The sequence below is a fragment of the Lolium perenne genome, chromosome 5, assembly GCF_019359855.2.
Source record: "Lolium perenne isolate Kyuss_39 chromosome 5, Kyuss_2.0, whole genome shotgun sequence".
Taxonomy (NCBI): Eukaryota; Viridiplantae; Streptophyta; class Magnoliopsida; order Poales; family Poaceae; genus Lolium; species Lolium perenne.
The window spans coordinates 250,699,220-250,719,281 of record NC_067248.2 but is presented as its reverse complement, the minus strand read 5'-3'; the positions used below and the strand labels follow the sequence as shown (position 1 = coordinate 250,719,281).

Here is a 20,062-nt window from a genome sequence, read left to right as displayed (position 1 = left end):
ACTCACCTGTCGAGTGATGAGCTTCTGGGTCCTGTTGGACGGTCGAGCTTTTTGAATCATGTTGACTGCTCCTCTGGGGGCCAAATACTCTTCGGGTTTATCTCTATTTGCCGTGGGCTGCGACTAGATTCCGTTGGCTTCTCGTGCAGGTAAAGGGGGTGGTGGTGGTGCCTTTATTGCCAACTGTCCGGGTACGCCAGTGAATCCTTGATTCGCTGCTTCCATTTGCTTCGCACTAAAAGCCCCTTGTAACCGCAAGAACGTTCGGCATTCCTTCATGAGGTGATTAGATCTCCTCTTACCTTCGGGGTCGATGTAGAAGTGCATATTGCAGGGTCCGTTAAGTATCTGGTCCGGTGATTGATCATAATTTTGCTGGATTCGCGGCCTTGGCCTGTACGTTGGCTTGCTGGACCCAGGTTCATCATGGCTGCTAGGGCGGTATCCACTGCTGCGATATGTATCCCTCCCGTTGTCCTCACTGGCGAATCCAGCCTTCACTTGGCTAGGTCCGTCGTAGTCATCATAGTTGCGGCTTCCCCTTCGCTTTCGATTGTTGCTTCGCCTGTAACGATCTTCTTCGGGTGACCGAGCTCGTTTGTTTTTTACTGCGTCCTAGACATCAGCCCACTTATTAATGATGTCCATCATTTCAGAGATTGATTTAGGCTTGGCCCTACCCAGCTCCTCTACAAAGTCCATGCAACGCAATCCATTGCTGAAAGCATCGATTGCTCGCTCATCGGAGATGTTTTCGGCTGAGATTTTTATGATACTTCATCGCTGGAAATATGCTCGTATTGGCTCTCCTGGCCGCTGTACACACATCCGCAACTCCTCAGTTGATGCAGGTCGTTTGAAGGTGGATCTGAAATTACGAATGAACTTGTCCTGCAACTTGTTCCAGCTGCCAATGGACTCTTCGGGTAACTTCCGTAGCCAGGATCTCGCGGATCCACTGAAGTGTAATTGCAAACTCTGCATGGCGGTAGCCTTCGAGCCACCTTGTACTTTTATGGTTTGCAAGTAATCATCCAACCATGCCTGGAGGCCATCGTACTTCTGCCGCTCAGTAGGAAGCTTGAATCCCTTGGGTACGGGCGTTTTGCGAACCCGATGGGTAAAGCAATTCGCTCCAGTTGGCTTAATGTCATCGTCGCCATCATTGTAATCGTCGGCTTCTGAACTTCGTCGACTTTCACGTTCAGCGCGAGCTCTATCAACTCTCTGCTGAGTGATCCCGTGCCTGGATTATAACATGATTATCCTACTACATTATAACACGATTCTGGTATCATTGTTCGTGGGTGTTAGTCAGGCAGGCGAGACGTTAGTACAATATACTGAAACAAATGCGTAGTTTGAAAGAAAGCCAGATATACTGAATGTATACTATTAATCTAAGGGCACACTTGTAGCTTAAACATCAATCGCTTGCATGTGGACTTGAACAATACTCACAAGTACAGAAAACTCACAAATACAGAACTGACGGCCACCAACAGAAGACCCTTTTGGGTGTTTAAGTCCATCCCAGATATCACACGCCAAGAGATTGGACTCTAAACCAAACGAATAAATCAGATATTTGGATATCTGAGCAAATTCAAATTTGCAACCAAATGAATAGCCGGTACACTAAATGAATCACATTACAAATCGCACAAATGTAGTCAAATGCAAGCGATGACTGGATAACACATCTTTCCAAGTCAGGCACTACAGAAAGTGATAAAGCAAAAAATAGCGAGAAGTGGACAGACAATTTTCAACGGAAGAAAGGGTCCCATCAAACTCAAACTCCTTATTCGCATCTTTCTCTCCAGTTTAATTACACGAACGACCACATGAAGCATTTTATCTCTGGAGAAAGGAACAATAGTGCAAGACATAAGATATACTACTTTTTGGAGAATTATTTTGAACCGGAGGGAGTACTTTATAAACGAAGATAGTGTAAAATTGTAACTGAAGTAACACCCAAACCTTTCTAATTATTTTCATTTAGGGCAAAGCTAATGAGAATATGGTACATCTAATTCTGGGCACTACGTACGTTACTGCAATAGGCTATAATAACTAACAATACCTTTCTTTTTTATTAACCTACAAATCTGCATTGGATTCAGCGTTGAAAATATATACGCATTACCAGTTCTAAAAAAGTCAGTGTAAAAGCGGTTTCACAAAATATGATTATACCTAGTATAAACCTAAGAGGGTGTTCGTAACAGCTTTATCAATAGCCATTGTCAGTAGCTGTTTCAGGATACGTAATTAAAGAGAAGAGACATCCATGGATATTCTTTTATTTTATGATCGGAAGTTAACTTTATTTTGGTGAACAAAGAAACAACATGGGCACATGGCCATATTGTTTCAGTTAGACAAACCATTGGTCAAGCAACAGATAAATAATTTAGGACTTCCTTAGACAATTTATAAGACAAATATAACCTGTTCTTCTAGCTGGTGCGAAGAGTCCAAGAGGATGTAGAGGAGAAATTTGCTCTGCAATTCCTTGACGACAACATCCATCATATTTTCTTTTAAACAACCATCGGTAATGACATGTAGCATGAGAATGCCATTGGACTATATTATAATGGTACGTGGAGACAAAAAAAATATGATAAAATACATACTACTCTGTTAGAAATCCGTTTCTTTCAAATATAAACATGGAGCACTAAAATTTTGCCAAATAACATAGAAACATAGAAATGGCATTGGATTTATTTTTCAGAGAATTGCGCGATACCAAAAATTATTTATTTCTGCAGGTGCAACACACTAAGGAAAATTTGTTATCTAATGGAGAGTATGGAAATTGTACCAGATAAGCTAATAGCATTGGATAGGAATATTAGAAATATGAAGAAGGGCTTAATGTTAGGGCAATATGCTTGATGTATTACCAGGGGGCCAAAGGCCACAATATATAGTACAAAGCCCCCTAACATATGGGGAAACTATAATATACAGATATATACATCTAACACCCCCCCTCAAACTCATGGTGGATCCACAACACTGAGTTTGGAGAGTAAGAAGTCATGCTGCGCTCGAGTCTGTGCCTTTGTAAAGAAATCCGCCAACTGCAAATCTGAAGGCACATAATGAACCGCAACAACCTCATCCTGCACCTGAGCACGTGTATAAAAAGCATCAACACCAATATGCTTGGTCAGCTCATGCTTGACCGGATCACGTGCAATACTGATAGCACCTGTACTGTCAGACAAAAGTGGAGTGGGTGTCGTAACAGAGACCCCAAAATCTGCAAGCAACCACCGTAACTAGGTCACCTCAGCAATCAACAAAGCCATAGCCCGCAACTCAGCCTCAACACTCGAACGGGAAACCGCGACCTATTTCTTCGTCTTCCAAGCAACAAGCGAACCACCAAGAAACACACAGTAAGCAGAAAGTGAACGACGATCCGTAGGATCACTCGCCCACATAGCATCCGAGTAGCACTGGAGCTGGAGAGAGCTGGAACGAGGAAAGAAAAGGTGACGAGTGATCGTGCCACGAAGATAACGAAGAACACGGAGGAGATGACTGTAGTGAACAGTGGTAGGAGCTGAGACAAACTGACTCAGAATATGAACATGATAAGAAATATCAGAACGAGTGACAGCAAGATAAACAAGACTCCCAACAAGATGGCGATAGCGAGTGGGATCAGGAAGAGGATCACCATCAGTAGGACGAAGCTTAACATTAAGCTCCATAGGAGTATCAACCGTGCGCTCATCCCCAAGAGCAGCACGGGCAAGAAGATCCTGAATATACTTTTCCTGAGAGATAGAAAAGCCATCAGAAGTGGAAGAAACCTCAATGCCAAGAAAATAGCGAAGAGGACCAAGATCAGTCATAAGAAACTGATCTCGAAGACGAGCCTTGACAAAGGCAATATACTCAGGATCATCACCAGTAATGATCATATCATCAACATAGAGAAGAAGAAGAGTGCGTCCACGAGAAGAAGTGTGAACGAAAAGTGCTGGATCATGAAAACTAGGAGAGAAACCAGCAGCAGTCACCACAGAGGCGAAACGCTCAAACCAGGCACGAGGGGCCTGTTTCAGACCATAGAGAGAACGTCGAAGACGACAAACCATCCCATCGGGAACAGAATACCCAGGAGGAGGCTGCATGTAAACCTCCTCACTCAACTCGCCATTAAGAAAAGCGTTCTAAACATCAAGCTGGGACACAGACTAGCGTCGAACAGAAGCAACAGCAAGAAGAGTACGCACAGTGGTCATATGAGCCACAGGGGCAAAAGTCTCATCATAGTCACGGCCGTGCTCCTGCTGAAAGCCACGAGCCACAAGACGCGCTTTATAGCGCTCAAGAGATCCATCAGAGCGGATCTTAATTTTATAGACCCACTTACACGTGATAGGACGAACACCAGAAGGGGGAGAAACAAGATCCCAGGTACCAGTGCGCTCAAGCGCAGCGATCTCCTCAGCCATGGAAAGCTGCCATTCAGGATGACGCTCGGCATCCCGATAAGAAGTCGGCTCAGAAACGACAGAGAGACCATACTGACTAGGAGAGTAACGGGCTGGAGCACGACGCTGACGAACAGGCCGTGAAGGAGGGAGCTCATCGGCAGAAGACAACTCATCAGAAGAAGGGGAAGAAAGGACAGCATCGGAAGGATCCGAAGCCGGAGAACGGGGAGTACTAGGGGAACTAAACGGAGGAGAGGATGGCGCCGAAGCCGAAGGAGGCGCATCAGAACTAGGAGGAGGAGGAGAAGGGACAGCAGGGGGTGCATCCGGAAAGAGAAGAAAAGAGATATCATCCACCGGGTAAGTGCCCGAGGTGGGACGAGGATAGAAGGGACGCGTCTCATCAAACGTGACGTCACGAGAGATGCGCATCCGACGACCAACAGGGTCCCAACACCGATAGCCCTTATGCTCATCACTGTATCCGAGAAAAACACACTCAACAGATTGAGCGGTCAGCTTGGTGCGTTCGCGAGGAGGGAGAAGGACATAGCAAACGCAACCAAATAAAAGAAGAGTCGAGTAATTGGGAGAGCGACCAGAAAGACGCTTGAGAGGAATGCCACCTTGAAGGGCAGCAGAAGGCTGAATGTTAATGAGGTAAGTCGACGTAGCGACAGCCTCAGCCCAGAAATGCGGCGGAAGAGTGGAAGCAATCATCATAGCACGGGTAGTCTCAAGAATATGACGATGCTTACGCTCGGCGACACCATTTTGAGCATGGGCGCCGGGACACGAGAACTGAGCAAGGGTGCCCTGCTCAGCAAGAACACCACGCAGGTGCTGGGAGATATACTCTCCTGCAGAATCAGCATGAAACACACAAATAGGCGTGGAATACTGAGTACGAACCATGGCTGCAAAGCGCTGATAAATAGAGAGCACCTCACTGCGAGAGTGCATAAGAAACAACCAGGTGTACCGCGAAAAATCATCAATAAACAAAATATAGTATCGATGACCCCCTTTCGAAGGAAAGGGAGTCGGACCCCAAACATCTGAATGAACTAAATCAAAAGGTCGCTGAGATACAGACGCACTAGTAGGATAGGGAAGCTGAATCTGTTTGCCTAACCTACAACCCTGACACGAATGCAAAGACACGTCTCCTGAGACAGACCCTAGAAGACCACTACGAACTAATGACGATAAACGGGAGCCACAGAGGTGACCCAGCCGATGGTGCCACTGCTGAAAAGATCCAGTGACAGAAGCAGCAACCGCAGGAGAACTGGCAGATGAAGTGTCAGCAGAAGGAACGCGAAGCCAGTCTAACTCCCAGAACCCCGGGGAATCAAGGCTGCGAGGGCCAGCTCCAACCAGGGCCCGTGTACGGCGGTCCTGAACAGCACAAGAATCAGCATCAAGAATGACACGACAACCAGAATCAGTAAGCTGACTAGCAGAAAACGGGTTCATCTTAAGACTAGGAACATGAGAAACATCAGGAACAGAGAAAGAAGAAGTAGAAAGGGTGCCTCGACTGGAAACAGGAAGAGAGGTACCATCAGCCGTGATAACACGGACAGGAGAAACAAGAGAGCGAAGAGCAGAGAGAATAGAAGACGCAGAAGTCATATGAAAAGAAGCTCCAGAATCCAGATACCACGGGGATGACGTACCTGACTGTATAGAAGGTGGTGGTCGCGCGGTGCCAGAAGAGCTAGGCACAGAACCAGCAGTACCCGTCGAGGAAGAGCCTGTAGCAGCGAGTAGACCACGATGACCACGGATAATGTCCTGATCAGATAGCGCAACAGCAGAAGATCCTGAAGAACCACCCTGCCGACGAGTATAGTGCCGCTGACGTAAGTTGGGATCCCTCTGCCAGCAGCTAGAGACAGTGTGGCCAGACCTGCCACAGTAGGTGCAGGGAGGTGCTGTCGTACCACGAGGCTGCTGAGGCTGACTCTGGCCCTGGACTGGAGGAGTAGAGAGTATCGACGGTGCTGGAGACCGCAACGAAGCCGGCGGCGTAGGAGGTCCACGAGCAGACGGCACAGGAGGGCCACGAGCAGCAAGTACAGAGGGAACCTCAAGAAGACCAGCACCACGAAGACGAGTCTCCTCAGCACGAAGCTCAGCCAGTACCTCAGAGAGCGGAACACGACCATAGGCAAGCAGTTGTGCATGGCGCGGCTCAAACTCCTTACGGAGCCGCGACAAGAATTCAAAAACGCGCTGAAACTCCAGATCCGCGCATACAGTCAGATAGCAGGGACAGGTGGCACACACAGCTGTACGAAGAGAATCAAGCTGACGCCAAATAGCAGCACTCGGAGTGTAGAACTCATCAATAGTAGAATCACCCTGCTGAAGGGCATGCTCCTGGCAGACCACAGACAGATAAAGAGCATCCCAAGACGGCTGATAGCGCTGACGAAGAAAAGCCCACTGAGCAGCAGCAGTGGGAAGACCCATGAACTCAGCAGCATACTGAGGCAGAACACTGGAGGTGAGAACAGCTGCAGCACGAGCATCCTCATCTATCCACTGAGTGTAGTCAGTCAGATCCAGCCGGTAAGTCGCAACGGCAGTAGAGTAGTCCTGGACCTTCCGGTCATAATCAGCCAGAGCAGTATCATCAGCACTCTTGGCTGCATCCTTATCCGCCTGAGTAGCATCAGGGGCAAGGGCAACGGGCGTCGGTGCAACAGGCACCGTAGGAGCAACGGGGCGCGGCGGACAGGAGACCTCGCCAGAAAGCATACATCAAAGACGAAGACCGCGCATGTGGACGCGCACGAAGGCAGCGAAATCAGGATAATTCGCGCCATCAAAGATCACCGGGCAGCGAGGAATCGCCACATAGCCCGACGAGGAAGACATATCAACACTTCTTTTTTTTGTTTTTTTTCCAGATCAGATCGAAACGCAGCCGATCGAAACACACCCGAAGAAGAGGCGGCCGGGAAGAAGATGAGGCGGCCGGGGGCGGGCGGGCATGAGCCGGCCGGGGGGGCGGGAGAGGCCGGGGGAGGAGCGGGCGGCCGGAGGGCGGCCGGCGGCGAGCAGGCCTGGGGCCGGAGGGCGGCCGGCGGCGAGCAGGCCTGGGGGTGGGAGGCGGCTGGGAAGAAGAAGAGGAGCCGGCCTGGGGGCGGGAGACGGCCGGGAAGAAGAGGAGACGGCTGGCGGACGGCCGGCGGCGAGCCGGGCGGTGGCCGGAGGAGCGGCGAGCCGGGAGGCGGCGGCCGGGACGAGACGAGCGGCAACTACGGCCGGGGCAAACGTACAGACTAGAGGACCAAGTTTTGCTCTGATACCATGTTAGGGCAATATGCTTGATGTATTACCAGGGGGCCAAAGGCCACAATATATAGTACATGTACAAGTGCAAATATGCAAGAAGCTCCCTAACATATAGGGAAACTACAATATATAGATATATACATCTAACACTTACGACCTAGATACTGGGAAAAAATCAGTGAACATAGCTTACAACTCCATGTCTCTGGTTCTCCAATTTAGAAGCTAGAAACAGCATACAATGGGCCAAAAAAATTTATAGCTGAGGGTACCCAGTACGAAATGCAGATATAACTATGGTAGATTCGAGAATTTTCAAAAAAAAAAGTACATATATGAGGGGAAAGTCAAGGGAACCGACCATACAAAACATAAGAACCATCAACAATAGCTTGACGATAATCGCTGCCGATGCTCATTGAGTTAAATAACATCCATTATGCTAAAATATTTGCAAGCAACTGGATAGGCTTCATTTGTGTGTCCTGTTTAAAATACAAAAGAGCCAGAGATAATTCTTACATGTTAATCAATCATACATAAGCGTAGATAGTTCGATTCATTAAAAATGCTGAAGTGGTAATGTGCTTTCTTTCGTAGATAAATTCATATCAGCAATATAGAAAAATATGGAATCAACTTTGTAGAGGAAAGTATATAAACCATATAAAAAAGGAAACACAGACGTTTCTAAAAAATAGACAGCTCTATTTAGATAGAGAAGCGCGTATACACCAACATGGCTTCACTATATAAATTGAGCAGCAGAACATGTACCTTTAAAGAAAGAGCACATTAACAATTTCCATAATACAACACCTATGCCTTTGAAGACCAAAAAAGTAGCAGCTTCCAAGAGAGAAATAGGCAACAACAATTGATCATGCCGCTGCAGAAACCAATGTAGCTGTTAGCACTCCATCTCTGCATAGCCCATGCATCCTAGCTTGCGATTCTACCTACTGCACTGTTTATACCTATAAATTGACAATTTTTTCCTCACAATGAATTTCAGGAGCCTATCTCTAGCGTCTATTACCAGCTTAACAATTGAAATATTCATCAAGCACATGTTGTGCAACTGGAAATGAATATAGAATGAAACTATTGTACCTTGTGATGAGACCTACCTCTGTCAGTGACAAAATCCAATGCCTGCCTGTTAGCATCTTCTCCTCTATCCACTGTCTTCGCCAACTAAATGTGAAATAGGTTTCAGTTACAAAGGAAAATAGAGCCAGGGTTTCCCTCGAGATAATAGAAGAGAAGAAGAAACGAAGAAACTACGGGATCGAGAAGGAGAATAAGGAGCACAGCTGTCACCTCGGATCGTCGGTCGCTGCAGGGGATGGCGAGGTCTGCGGCCGCCACTGGCGCCGCTCTCCTCACCATTGCTCGGGTCCAGCGCGAGGTGAAACAGCTCCCGGCGATGGTGAGACGGTACTGCTCCATCTCCTCCACCTATCAAAACTAAACAAAGCCACATAATAAGAAGACAACAACTATATTGTAGCAGAACTCTTTTAAAGCAGTAAGTTTATTCTCCAACAGAAATTATAAAGACTGGATAACTAAGAGAGTAACTATTTAAAAAATCAGAGTAGTTTAAAAAATAATGGTGTGGCAGAACTCTTATAATGGTGTGGCCTACCATGGACGGTAAATAAATCATAGTAGTTTAAAAAATAAACTGACCGAGACTATTAACTGAACCACGAAAACCAGTTACACACCAAAAGAAACCACAACATAAACTAACTAAACCAGGCAGAATTGAACCGAAAATGATCTTCATCCTGGTATAGAGAAATCATGATCTTGCACAAAAAATGAGCGGCTTTCGCCCGAATAAGCCTGAATGACAATTTATTTGCATAAAGCAGACATATCTCTGTCAACCTCAGCCTAACTATATATGAAAACCAGAAAATAATAATACCACATTTTCAATACAGAAGTTTCATGAAATAGACAGAGCTTAGAAGTGACACATGCTAAAGTTTGTTCAGCAAGCAGCTGGGAGTTGGATCCTTCCAAAGCAAAACAAGTGTATAATCCTGAAATCAAGTATTAAGAATGTATATAAATGTCACCTGTAACCACTCAGAACATATACTGCAGCCTCCGCAGGGCAGAGATCAGTCCTCACGAGAACCTGAGGAGAGACAAAAATGACAGCAAAACTATGGTCACGGGTAGCTGCAAAGTAACATGGGCTATGTCTTGAAGACAACAGGGAGATGAAGAGGATATATGCTGAGAGATTTGGGTTTAAAAAGACCTATAGATACGTAGGAATGTGTGTAACTATAAATTTGGTGAATGAGCTACATATTGTGTAAACATAGCATGCTCCAAAAAAGATATATTTCTTATAGAATAAATGAATAATGGGAGTAGGCGATATTATGAATTGACCACAAACAAAACAGTACTACATTTCTTTGAAAGCAATGTGTATTCAGCAAAGCCAATAAGGAAAGTCAGAATTGGAGATGATACCAGCGCCTGCATACAAAGCTCTAAGCGCCTTTTATTTTCATAGATAATATAAACAACCTAAACCATCTGAAATGGAACCAAATGAAAAATCGACTCCTTCCTGGCACACAGATCTCTGCTAAACCTACAACCTAAAGTGGCAGGGACAAGGAACCAGGACATGGTATTTTATCATATGAAAAGAAACACTGTGCTCCTTCAGATGCAACAAACCATCTGGTGTTTTTTTCATAACATTTAGTTAGTTCCCTAGATTCTAGTTCTACTCCTGAAACCTGAATAGATTGGACCATAGTTCACAAATGAAATGATCGTGTGTACAAGTTACTTGTTGTTCTTAGAGTTACTATGGTTCAGTTTTACTAAGAAAATAGGCACTACAAATTCACCAAAATTGTAGGCACGGAGAGGAGGATGGCAAGCTAAGACAGCCGGGCATGCAGAAACACCACTTTCAAATAAGTGTGAATGCAAGATAGCATTCTCTCAAAAGTTTCTTACCGCATCAAGTTATAGATTCCTTAATCATGGTCATCTATCCAGGCTTGTCAAATCTGCCACACAGAGACAACCAAAAATAAAATAAAATCCACTATAGTAATAATTATTAGTACTGCGTGATGAGGTAAAGAGCACTCAAACCTGTAGTGCCCATATGACATAGAACTAATGTGATGTGTAGAAACTATATATAACCAACCAGGTTCTAGCTATTAGGCATGCAGTTTGTTATGACAGAAAAAACATTTAGGAAAGCATACAATGTGACAGAAAAAACATTTAGGAAAGCACACAATGTGATAGAGCTCCTCCTGGTGGAGCAGCGGCTGACGCTACTCCTGAAGGTTGCGACGGCGCGCTCCTCTTGAACCTCCGCCATTGCCAACTCGCATCAGCCTCGTTCCTCCAGTATGTTACCCAGCAAACCACCGACATAATCTGTAATAAAAAAATCTCCTTCTCAGACCCAACATTTCCAACAAAAAATGATTCAATTAGATGAAAGATTGTAGGAGAAATTGCACACTTCACTCCTCATACTGCTGCCCAAGTGGACACGGGCAATCACATGCCAAAGCTACAGCCAAATATGTGCAAAATCAACACCTTTACACACATCTCCTTTCCCGACCAATGATATAAACATCTGCACCAAATTGGTTCATCAGGAAGGGATCTAGAGAGAGAGAGATGCATGTCCCGGATGAAGAAGAAGCCATATTTGCATCCTCCCGATCTTCATCATCGCTGAGGACATAGGCCTTCTCCCCCGTCCCGTCCCAATCCTCCTTGACGGTCTGGGGAGTCATGGAGGGGCGACGAAGACGCCGGCGCTGCCGTTCCGCCGGAGGAGAATGAGTGGGGGAGCAGCGGCGCCTCCTCCTGCTCAGCGCCGCAGAGGAGCTTGGTTCGCCCCGTCCATGCCCTCCTCTTGCCGCCACGCAGAGGAGCTCGGTCCGCCCCATCCCTGCCCTTCTCTTGCCGCCTCCTTCCTCCGGGACACGCTCCTGGAGGATCACCTGCTCCTCCCCTTCGCACCCACCTCCTCCCGCATCCCGCAGGAGGTTGGCGGCAGAGGCGAGGGTCCAGAGACAAGCTCCATAGGGCGGAGGCGAGGGGCCTCGAGCGGGAGAGAGGAGGGGCGAGTGCAGGAGGGGACGCGAGTGCGGGAGGAGAGACGAGCGGAGGCGGCGGCTGTGGGGATTGGGTGTAGGGTTTCAGAGGCTGATTTTGTCTCACGTTGGCCTCCTATTACCCTCAACTGAGCCAATCAAATAGCGACACGTGGCCCAATTGCTGGAATAAGAAGCAAGGCGACGCCCAGCCCGTGCGCGAGAAGTGCTTGACGAGGATGCGCTGCGAGGGCTCCGTGGGGGTGCCCCTATTATATCTTTAGACTAGATTTAGATGTGCGCCTTGGCGCACGATCCCGTGAAAATCGAACTGATCTACGTGTAAATGGAAATAAGTTTTATAGGATTTAGCAAACAAAGTCAATAAAAATTGAACACACGAAATCAGAATAGAACAACAATGCTTATACACAATCAAGGAAAGAGCGAAATATATTAACACTCTTATACTAAAAATAAGAAAAGTAACATCTAAATAAGCTCGCCTCAATTCAGTCTTTAAAGGCCACTACGCACAAAAAAAACTAATTCTAATAAGTAGTTGCACCGCTAAAAGGTGCAGCTTCTGCAACATAGCTTCCAGCATGACACTGGGCAGGATCTTGATAGCTTCCATTAGGCTGTAACACATCAAATAAATGTTATAATTATAGCAAAATGAACGTCACGGAATAAAAGAGGTTGGAAAACAAAGGGAATATTATACTAATGTTGTAATCAGATGAAAGTATTTGTAAACCAAGAGTATAATTTGCACTTGGATATATCATAAGAAGAAACCCAACCTTCAAGAGTTGCCTCCATTGGTGAATAAATAAAAATGTAGGTAGTTTTAGACAGGGATTAGCTGATCTATTATTAGAAAATATATAATTAGTTTTGTAAGAGTTCGACAAAGGACATAGATTTTGTGTCCTGCCGAGACCAAGAAATCGATAAGTATATGTTCTCAAAATGATATCAATAAATAAATAGGTGATGCCATCTAACAGTTAGAAGGAAAGCACCCCAGGTCTTACTTGCGGATGACTTATACTAACTATGCCCGAAGGACAAAACGTACCCAAGTTATTCTTGCTACATGTGCTTGAGGGCACACACTCGACCTCGACAACAATCTATTGACAATGATACTCAACAGGGGTAGTGTAATTGTTTTTTTTCGGTAGCCAATCAATAGAGTGGAGTCCCTGCAGAACTAATCCAGTTTAGGTACAGTTCCTCAATAGCCTATCGATATGTACAGTATATTTTCGTTATGCCTAAGTAGAATTGAGGCCTGAGTAAAAGCTCGAGGTATAAATCTCTACCTGGTACCAATACGGCCAGCAATCTAGAGGACAACCTTTCGGCAAGGCGCAATGAAGCCTTTCGCGACGCGTGAAGAAGAATCGAGCCACTCTGGGAGCACCTGAAAGAGCAAATCGAGCAAATCGACAGTGAAATTCAGAGTAGTTGTGATTGTGTATTTTGTTCCTTCTACAAAATAATTTGCTCTTCTTCTCTCAACACATGTGCATGATAGTAACTAATTCATAGCGAAGGAGCACACTAAAATGTAGAGCTGGCTAAGTAATTCCTAGCACTATCTAAAATAATCCATAACCTGTATCTCCATTCATGCCGCCCAACCAATCTCCTCGCGTGCCGTCGCCCACAAAATACAGGGCAAGTGAATGCAAGAAGTTTCTAATTGCCCACAACCTAGCTGATGTAAGTGCTCAATTGCACACTCAGGTGTAATCAGGACTAACTAAGATAATATCCACGGAATATTTTTTTCTCATGAATCTTAATCATCAACACCAAATGAGCAATACACAAGTTTTTAATTAGAGAAACAGAGGTGGGCAGGCACATGTGGACAGGAACGTGAACATTGACCTTTATGAAAGGAAATGATGGAGGGAAATATGACTATGGAGATGCACCTATATTAGTAGGGAGAGAGAAACCGATGAGCTGAGAGCCCCATGGGATAAAACTGGCTTGCATCCAACGATGAAAAATGAAGAAATCATCTTATTAGCTAAATCAATCAGTGTCCATAGTTCAGAAAACCATAAAAGCCGACTGTGTAGGTATACACAAAAGAATCTAATATGCATAAGATTCTATAACCATAATATCAGCCTACTTTCCTAGCATATCTTTAGCAGAATGACGGAAAGGCATTTAGCACATGACTGTGTAAATGCATAACCTATCTTGAATGCAGCGATTTGGCTTGCCAATAAAATCTTGGAGCTCAGATACCTATCTTGAGCATGCTCATCCAACATAGAGTACATGCCTAAAACCCTGTAAGCACCATTTCATAAAAGAACTACATCAACAACTAAATTTAGCAAATAATGGTTTTCATATTTTATTGGTCCTCAAGAATTTCATGGCCAACATAGAGTTTTGCAAAATCAAGCCTAACTACCACTTTTACCAACCAAAAAATGTTGGAATATTAGAGCAGTTTCGCAATAAGAAAACCAATGAAAATAATAAATTACATATAGATAAGAATAGCAGGGTTAGGACAGAATAGCGCACCAGCTTATCACACTTACAGTAGCAATTGCCATCATAGCATCCATCTCCAATTCTCTCAATTATGAGCAAAATTTAAGTTATGAATTCAAGGAAAAGGAATTTCACACAAAGAAACATATTTACGGATTGAACTGGATCAAATTTAAGAAAATCTTATTTATATGAATTGTCTTTACAAATTGATTGATGCTATGTACATGTAATCCGTCACTTTATGGTAATTCTAATCCTGTACAGGTTCAACAAAACATGATAATGCAAACATTATTTTCTTTACAGATGAGTGGAAACAGAAAACGTTATCAAAATGTTAGAACACACTGGAGATAAATGTAGCATCTAGAATCAAAGGGGGAAATAGTGAAGATAACGTGAGTCAATTATTTTCAGTGGTTGATGCTAAAATAGTCAAACTGCAAGCATAGACAGAGATGCCAAAAAATCAGGAAAAACATAAGCTACTTGCCAAGTATTTCAAAATTCAGAAGCTGAAATAATAATGTCATAGTAAATTCAGAAGCTGAAAACTTCAAGCATTGAATAGAGATGAATGTGAATATTTGAATTACTCCAATAGCCGTGAAAAAGGAATAAGAAATTCATGTGACTGCACTTTACTAAGGGTTGAGACTTGAGACATATCCCATGATAAGTTATTCCCTTTTCAAGGTGATAACTACAGCAGAAAATTGAATGTACCAAGAAGCTAGAAACCATAATGTAGAGAACAACAAAGTTTACACACAAAAAGTATGTATTTTGCGTCTCCAAGGCTGAAGCATACAAGAAATACCTAGACCAACATTTTTTCAATATCCAGGAGGGTCATATAGAATTTTGGACAAAAGAGAGGAAAAGAATTGTTTCTTGAAGTACCACATGACTTCACCTGCCGACAATATGTCTATCAGATTTAAGCATAGCAAATGTGTATTGCTTTCTAAATATTATTCAATAATATTTCCATGGAATTTATATGCCAACACTTTAGAGGGATAGTGTGGGTGAATGCAAAGCTCCGTTTTCTGCTGAATCAATGCAAATGTGGCTCCATTTATCCAAAGCTCCGCAGTCATTGGACTATAAAATACCAGACTGCATTTTTATCGATAAAAAGGACTTTTAGGAGACTATGAAGCGCAGTAAGCAGGGCACCTTAATCCTGGCTGAAGAAATACACATAGCACGTTGTCGAATAGACCTGCCCTATCGCTCCTAATACACAATTCAGCAGATTCAGGAGACACCATCTAAATGTCCATAGCAGTTGCATGGACTGCGCCTAGCCTGTAATTCAGAATACCAATGAGTTAAATTGATCTGGGAATAAAGAAAACGGTAGCAAGTGAAATCCAATCCATGCTGCTGCGTACCTTTTTTTCTTTTCTTCAGATCAAGGGCAGCGTAAATAAAAAGCAGAAAATGGTGCGTGATGTCATTGAAGTTCATGACGCACATGTGATGCAGAAATAACAAAGCCTAATTAAGTAGCCGAACAACATTACACAAATAAAACAATGCTTAGATCACATGTAGATACTGCAAAACCTAAACCATGTACGTATAGTCAACTTGCCTTGCTTTGAGATATACTGGGTTGGTAGATTCACAAACGTAAGCTACTTAATTTCAGGTTAGACTAAAACGAAACTGAATGTGAGCTAAATATTTTCTGCACTGCATTCAGAGAGTTAGCATGGTGATTATCTACAGCCACTCTCCAAAATGAAGGAAGTGGCAGTGAAAGAGGGAAAGATTATAATAGCCATGTACCTGAATTAAATCATAGAGAACAGAAGATGGAATAGTGTAGTTTAGATCTGCAAAGAACCAGGTCCACACATGGTTGTTAGATGATCTCACTGATAGTCAAATTGCTTTCAAAATTTGACATTAGTGAAATGCTTCAGTCCCACTGAAAACCAACACTTACCCTATAACCAAATTAGTGGACCTACTCAAGCATTCGTATAATTCGAAGTAATAGGTGCTTTTATGCCCTATCGATCCAGAATGACTGGATATATCAGAACAAAGAAGAAATGCACCCCTGGAGATTTCTCATTCCCAGGTGCGAGCGCAGAAACCTTGTGATATGCTTTCGAGAGATCTATGTAATGAGCACACTAACTGCATTCATCTCAAGATTTACTCGAGCATTGATTTCAGCACTACTTTGTTTCGGAAGCAAAATGTTCTCAACCAAAGGAATGGACCTTGTCCTACAACCTGAAGACACATAGCAGAACAAAATCTTGTGTTAGCTGTCTAAGAGAACAAAGAGGCAAAATAACCCTACTCCTCCAGTAAATCATATGTGCATAAAAACGAAAAGAAAGCAGGTCAAAAGCAGGTCATATATATTAAAGAGGTGGCAAACCACATGGACAAGTTCGCGAATATAAGAGCCGAAGAATTTTCTGCCAGCTAGGGTACCATACGCAAAATCTTTATAATTCCAGGCTACCACATAATAAAAAAACAAAATTTCTCATATGCAACAGTAGTAAAAAACATCCACATTGGTCACCTTCTGACTAATAGCTCACAATTTTTATTGCTGCACTTGTTGGCTCCACCTCATCCTTCAACCATCTATTATCATTAAAAAAGTGAGAACATCAAATAGAAGCAATGAGACGATGATTATCTAAGATATCCAATCATCTGAAAAAGCTGAATGATATATTGGCACTTACAATGATTTCAATGAGCTCCCTTTCAATGATGTACATTAGGATAATGGAAATTCTTTATTTACTTCCAAGCAGCTGTGGAAGTGAGAAAATCAAAAGAAAATCTAGCCTCCACAGAATATAAATAAATTTCTTGCCTCCTCAAAGATAAAGCATACATCAAGAGTATAAATGCATAAACATATTATTTTGTATCACCCTATGAAAACGTTTACAGATTATCGGCCTCCCTGAAAATGGTTTTACCTAGTGCATAGTTTGGTAATGAATACATAAATATTAACAAAAAATAGTTCTCACATGACATGAAAACTCCTCAGAGAGACATCTAGAGTCAGAATTCTGATATTACCTTGAACAAAAGTTTCTTCACATGCCCAATTGTAGCCACCCTCAATACAGACTCTGCAGGTCCAACGGAATTTTATATCCCTTCCTTAGATGACCAATGGAATTTTATAGGAATAGCTAATTAGTATTGGAAGAATGTGAATGATAAATTGTACAGCAAGCTCTATATAGAATGCAATGGATCAACTTTCTGGACCAAAATATTACAAATTCCATATTAAGAAATGATATACACCTGTAACTCAAGAATCTCATTCTGTCTAGTATATGAGTAGAGCTGTCTTCCACCATGAACATAGAACATCAGATATTTGACCCTGATATGATGCAAGGAAAAGTTAGTATAATTTCATTGGTTCATGTTATAAAAAATACGTAGTAGATATGCTAGAAAGGAAAAAAAAAGAACACCACCAAAAGGAGAAAGCCTTACATAAAGAACCAAAAAAGCCACAGCTGAACACATACAAGAACCTGCAAAACAAACATGGCAAGTTGTACCAGCATGAGTAGAAGTTGTAGCTAGAAAAACCAATCACATCTGCATTCGAATCATCCTAAATTTATTTTGAAAGATATATTTGCAAAATTTATCAAAGAATAACACTCACAAAGAAAACAGAAACCTCTTCGAGTGATTCATGATACTCATATAGAGTTGACTGCCAAAGAGCAATTTTAGATTTCGCCTGCAACTACAGAGAACACTAAATTGAGTTAATTTGGTAGAGTATATAGAATAAAATACGAATGCAAGAATTCAGTTCTGGACAGCAAAAAAATGCACAAGAGATTGCTGCGTGCAGCAAGAACTCAGTTCTGGACAATACTAAACTGATCAGTGCGACAAAACCACCCAGCCAAATATCACAATTAGATACTCCATGGAAAGCCTAGGACACTTATACAACCTACATTTAGAGAATAAAATTCGAAATCATGGGCATAATGACCTTTTTTGCACACCTAATATAATCCTAGCTGAAGAATTGTAGCCCATTTGCCTCAAACGAAGTGTCCAGATTTATTTGTCATTTTTGTAAACCTACAGACATACTGCCGATGCTCCGCAACAATCAGTCCTCACCACATCGATCTGCGTCCTCACTGGTCTGGTGTTCTCAACACTACAATAAAACAAGAGTGCAAAGGTTGAAGTAATCACATCTCATAGCTCAAAACAGCCCCTGAAAATTCCAACCAAACAATCCAGTGCTGACCTATTTGGAAACCAATGTATGAAAATATAAATAAAAGAGGGGAAAAGAAAGAAGAGAAGAAATGTAAAGGAACTCACCTGCACCAAAGCTTTCTTCACAGATCCGTGATACCCTCCGGTGGCTGCAGGAACATGAGGATCCTGTGAGAGAGAAAGAGAGAAGAGGAAATAGAGACAAGAGAGAGGAGGAGGAACCTGCAGGTCCCCTTCAAAGAAGAGGCAGAGGAGGGCAGGCCCCTGCCTCGGTGGTCGGCGTCATCGGTGACGCCAAAGAGGCAGAGGAGGCCAGCAGTCCAGCACAACCCATCGAGATCTAGGCACGAATCGGCGGCGTACCTCGGCAGGTCGCCTTCATCTCCATCCCTCCGGTGGCGGTAGCAAGGGATGCGGCCGACGGTCGCTGAGGTGCGCTTGGTTGTCCGTCCATCGTCCCCGCGCTGACCGGCGGCTGCAGCCGCCGTCCCCGCGTCTGACCGCCGACTGCAGCTTCTCAGCGGCCATCCCATCGTGGCCGGATGGGGATGCCTCCGTGGGTGTATGGCGCCTCGCCGCTGGTGCTGGCCGCGGCCACCGTCGTCGGGCTGCTTAGCTCGCTCGACGGCGTCGCCTTCCTGGCCTCCTACCGCGTGTGAGGAGGCAGTGACGCCACGGCGACGAAGACGCCCGCCGGCGACGTGGTGATGCGTGAGCAGACGGTCATCCGCGAGGTCGAGGCCGATTCCACTTCTGGCGGCCGCGAGGGAGAAGAAAAGGAGTGTATGCGGGGATTGGGGAAGATTGGTCTAGGGTTTGGCCGGGTGCTCGTTTTTGTCTCACCCACTACGAGCGCGTCCAATCGCAATGCGCCACGTGGCCTGTTGGTGGAGGAGAAGCGACGTGAACGCCCAGCCCTCGCGCGCCTGGTGGCCTATCGTGGATGGCCTCAGAGGCCGCCATGGGGGGCATCATATATACCTTCAGATGACAGGTTGCCCGCAAAAAAAGACAGGTTGTAGGCTCTGTATACTGTTTTGGAGTATTTTGATATAGTATTTTTATCTGTTTATTATTTGCAGCATTTATGAATAAATATACATTATTTTACAGCTTAAAAAACCAGACAGTGAACCGGTGAACTAGCGGTCCGACAAGGAAAAAACCTGAACCGATGGCCACACCGGTTCAATCGGTCCGGTTTTTTAAACTATGGTACTAGTACCTTCGTGTAACTTTATCAGAACTTTCAACCAGATCAAAATCTAGGCATGGAAAAACTTTCTGGTAAATCTGATCCCTAGGAGTCGTGTCAGTAGCGTTGGCAAAACATAGACACCTTATTAGCACTAGCACAATACCCGT

At 44.0% G+C, this 20,062-nt stretch overlaps 1 protein-coding gene across 28 annotated transcripts; it reads right to left on the bottom strand.

The window, feature by feature from the left end:
• Positions 1–7,828: 7,828 nt before the first annotated feature.
• LOC127302673 (uncharacterized) lies at positions 7,829–19,624 on the bottom strand. 28 transcript variants are annotated; one of them, XM_071820426.1, is made up of 21 exons: positions 18,920–19,624; positions 18,803–18,846; positions 18,472–18,632; positions 18,117–18,200; positions 17,939–17,979; positions 17,741–17,822; positions 17,507–17,590; positions 17,158–17,229; positions 16,989–17,053; positions 16,392–16,687; positions 15,832–16,278; positions 15,614–15,745; positions 14,118–14,215; positions 13,225–13,325; positions 11,075–11,219; positions 10,782–10,834; positions 9,872–9,933; positions 9,102–9,248; positions 8,909–8,975; positions 8,556–8,667; positions 7,829–8,263 (listed from the first exon to the last, which is right to left on the bottom strand). In XM_071820426.1, exons 12-16 carry the CDS (start codon positions 15,706–15,708, stop codon positions 10,812–10,814), a joined length of 462 nt encoding a protein of 153 aa, XP_071676527.1. In that variant the 5' UTR covers positions 15,709–15,745; positions 15,832–16,278; positions 16,392–16,687; positions 16,989–17,053; positions 17,158–17,229; positions 17,507–17,590; positions 17,741–17,822; positions 17,939–17,979; positions 18,117–18,200; positions 18,472–18,632; positions 18,803–18,846; positions 18,920–19,624; the 3' UTR covers positions 7,829–8,263; positions 8,556–8,667; positions 8,909–8,975; positions 9,102–9,248; positions 9,872–9,933; positions 10,782–10,811. The 28 variants fall into 28 exon arrangements, with proteins under 28 accessions (XP_071676527.1, XP_071676532.1, XP_071676529.1 ...); XM_071820431.1 differs by having other exon boundaries at positions 15,614–16,278; positions 18,472–18,692; XM_071820428.1 differs by having other exon boundaries at positions 15,614–16,278; positions 18,459–18,632.
• Between the last annotated feature and the right edge of the window lie 438 nt (positions 19,625–20,062).

What these genes read in the sequence shown, in the direction of transcription:
- LOC127302673 (XM_071820431.1), bottom strand. Translation starts at nt 15,708, where the DNA reads ATGGTGTCTCCTGAATCTGCTGAATTGTGTATTAGGAGCGATAGGGCA. An exon ending in GCTGGCCGTATTGGTACCAG is followed by an intron (nt 11,220 to 13,224) that starts GTAGAGATTTAT and finishes TTTTTATTACAG; the next exon opens with ATTATGTCGGTGGTTTGCTG. An exon ending in AGGAGGAGCTCTATCACATT is followed by an intron (nt 10,835 to 11,074) that starts GTGTGCTTTCCT and finishes TCTGTGTGGCAG; the next exon opens with ATTTGACAAGCCTGGATAGA.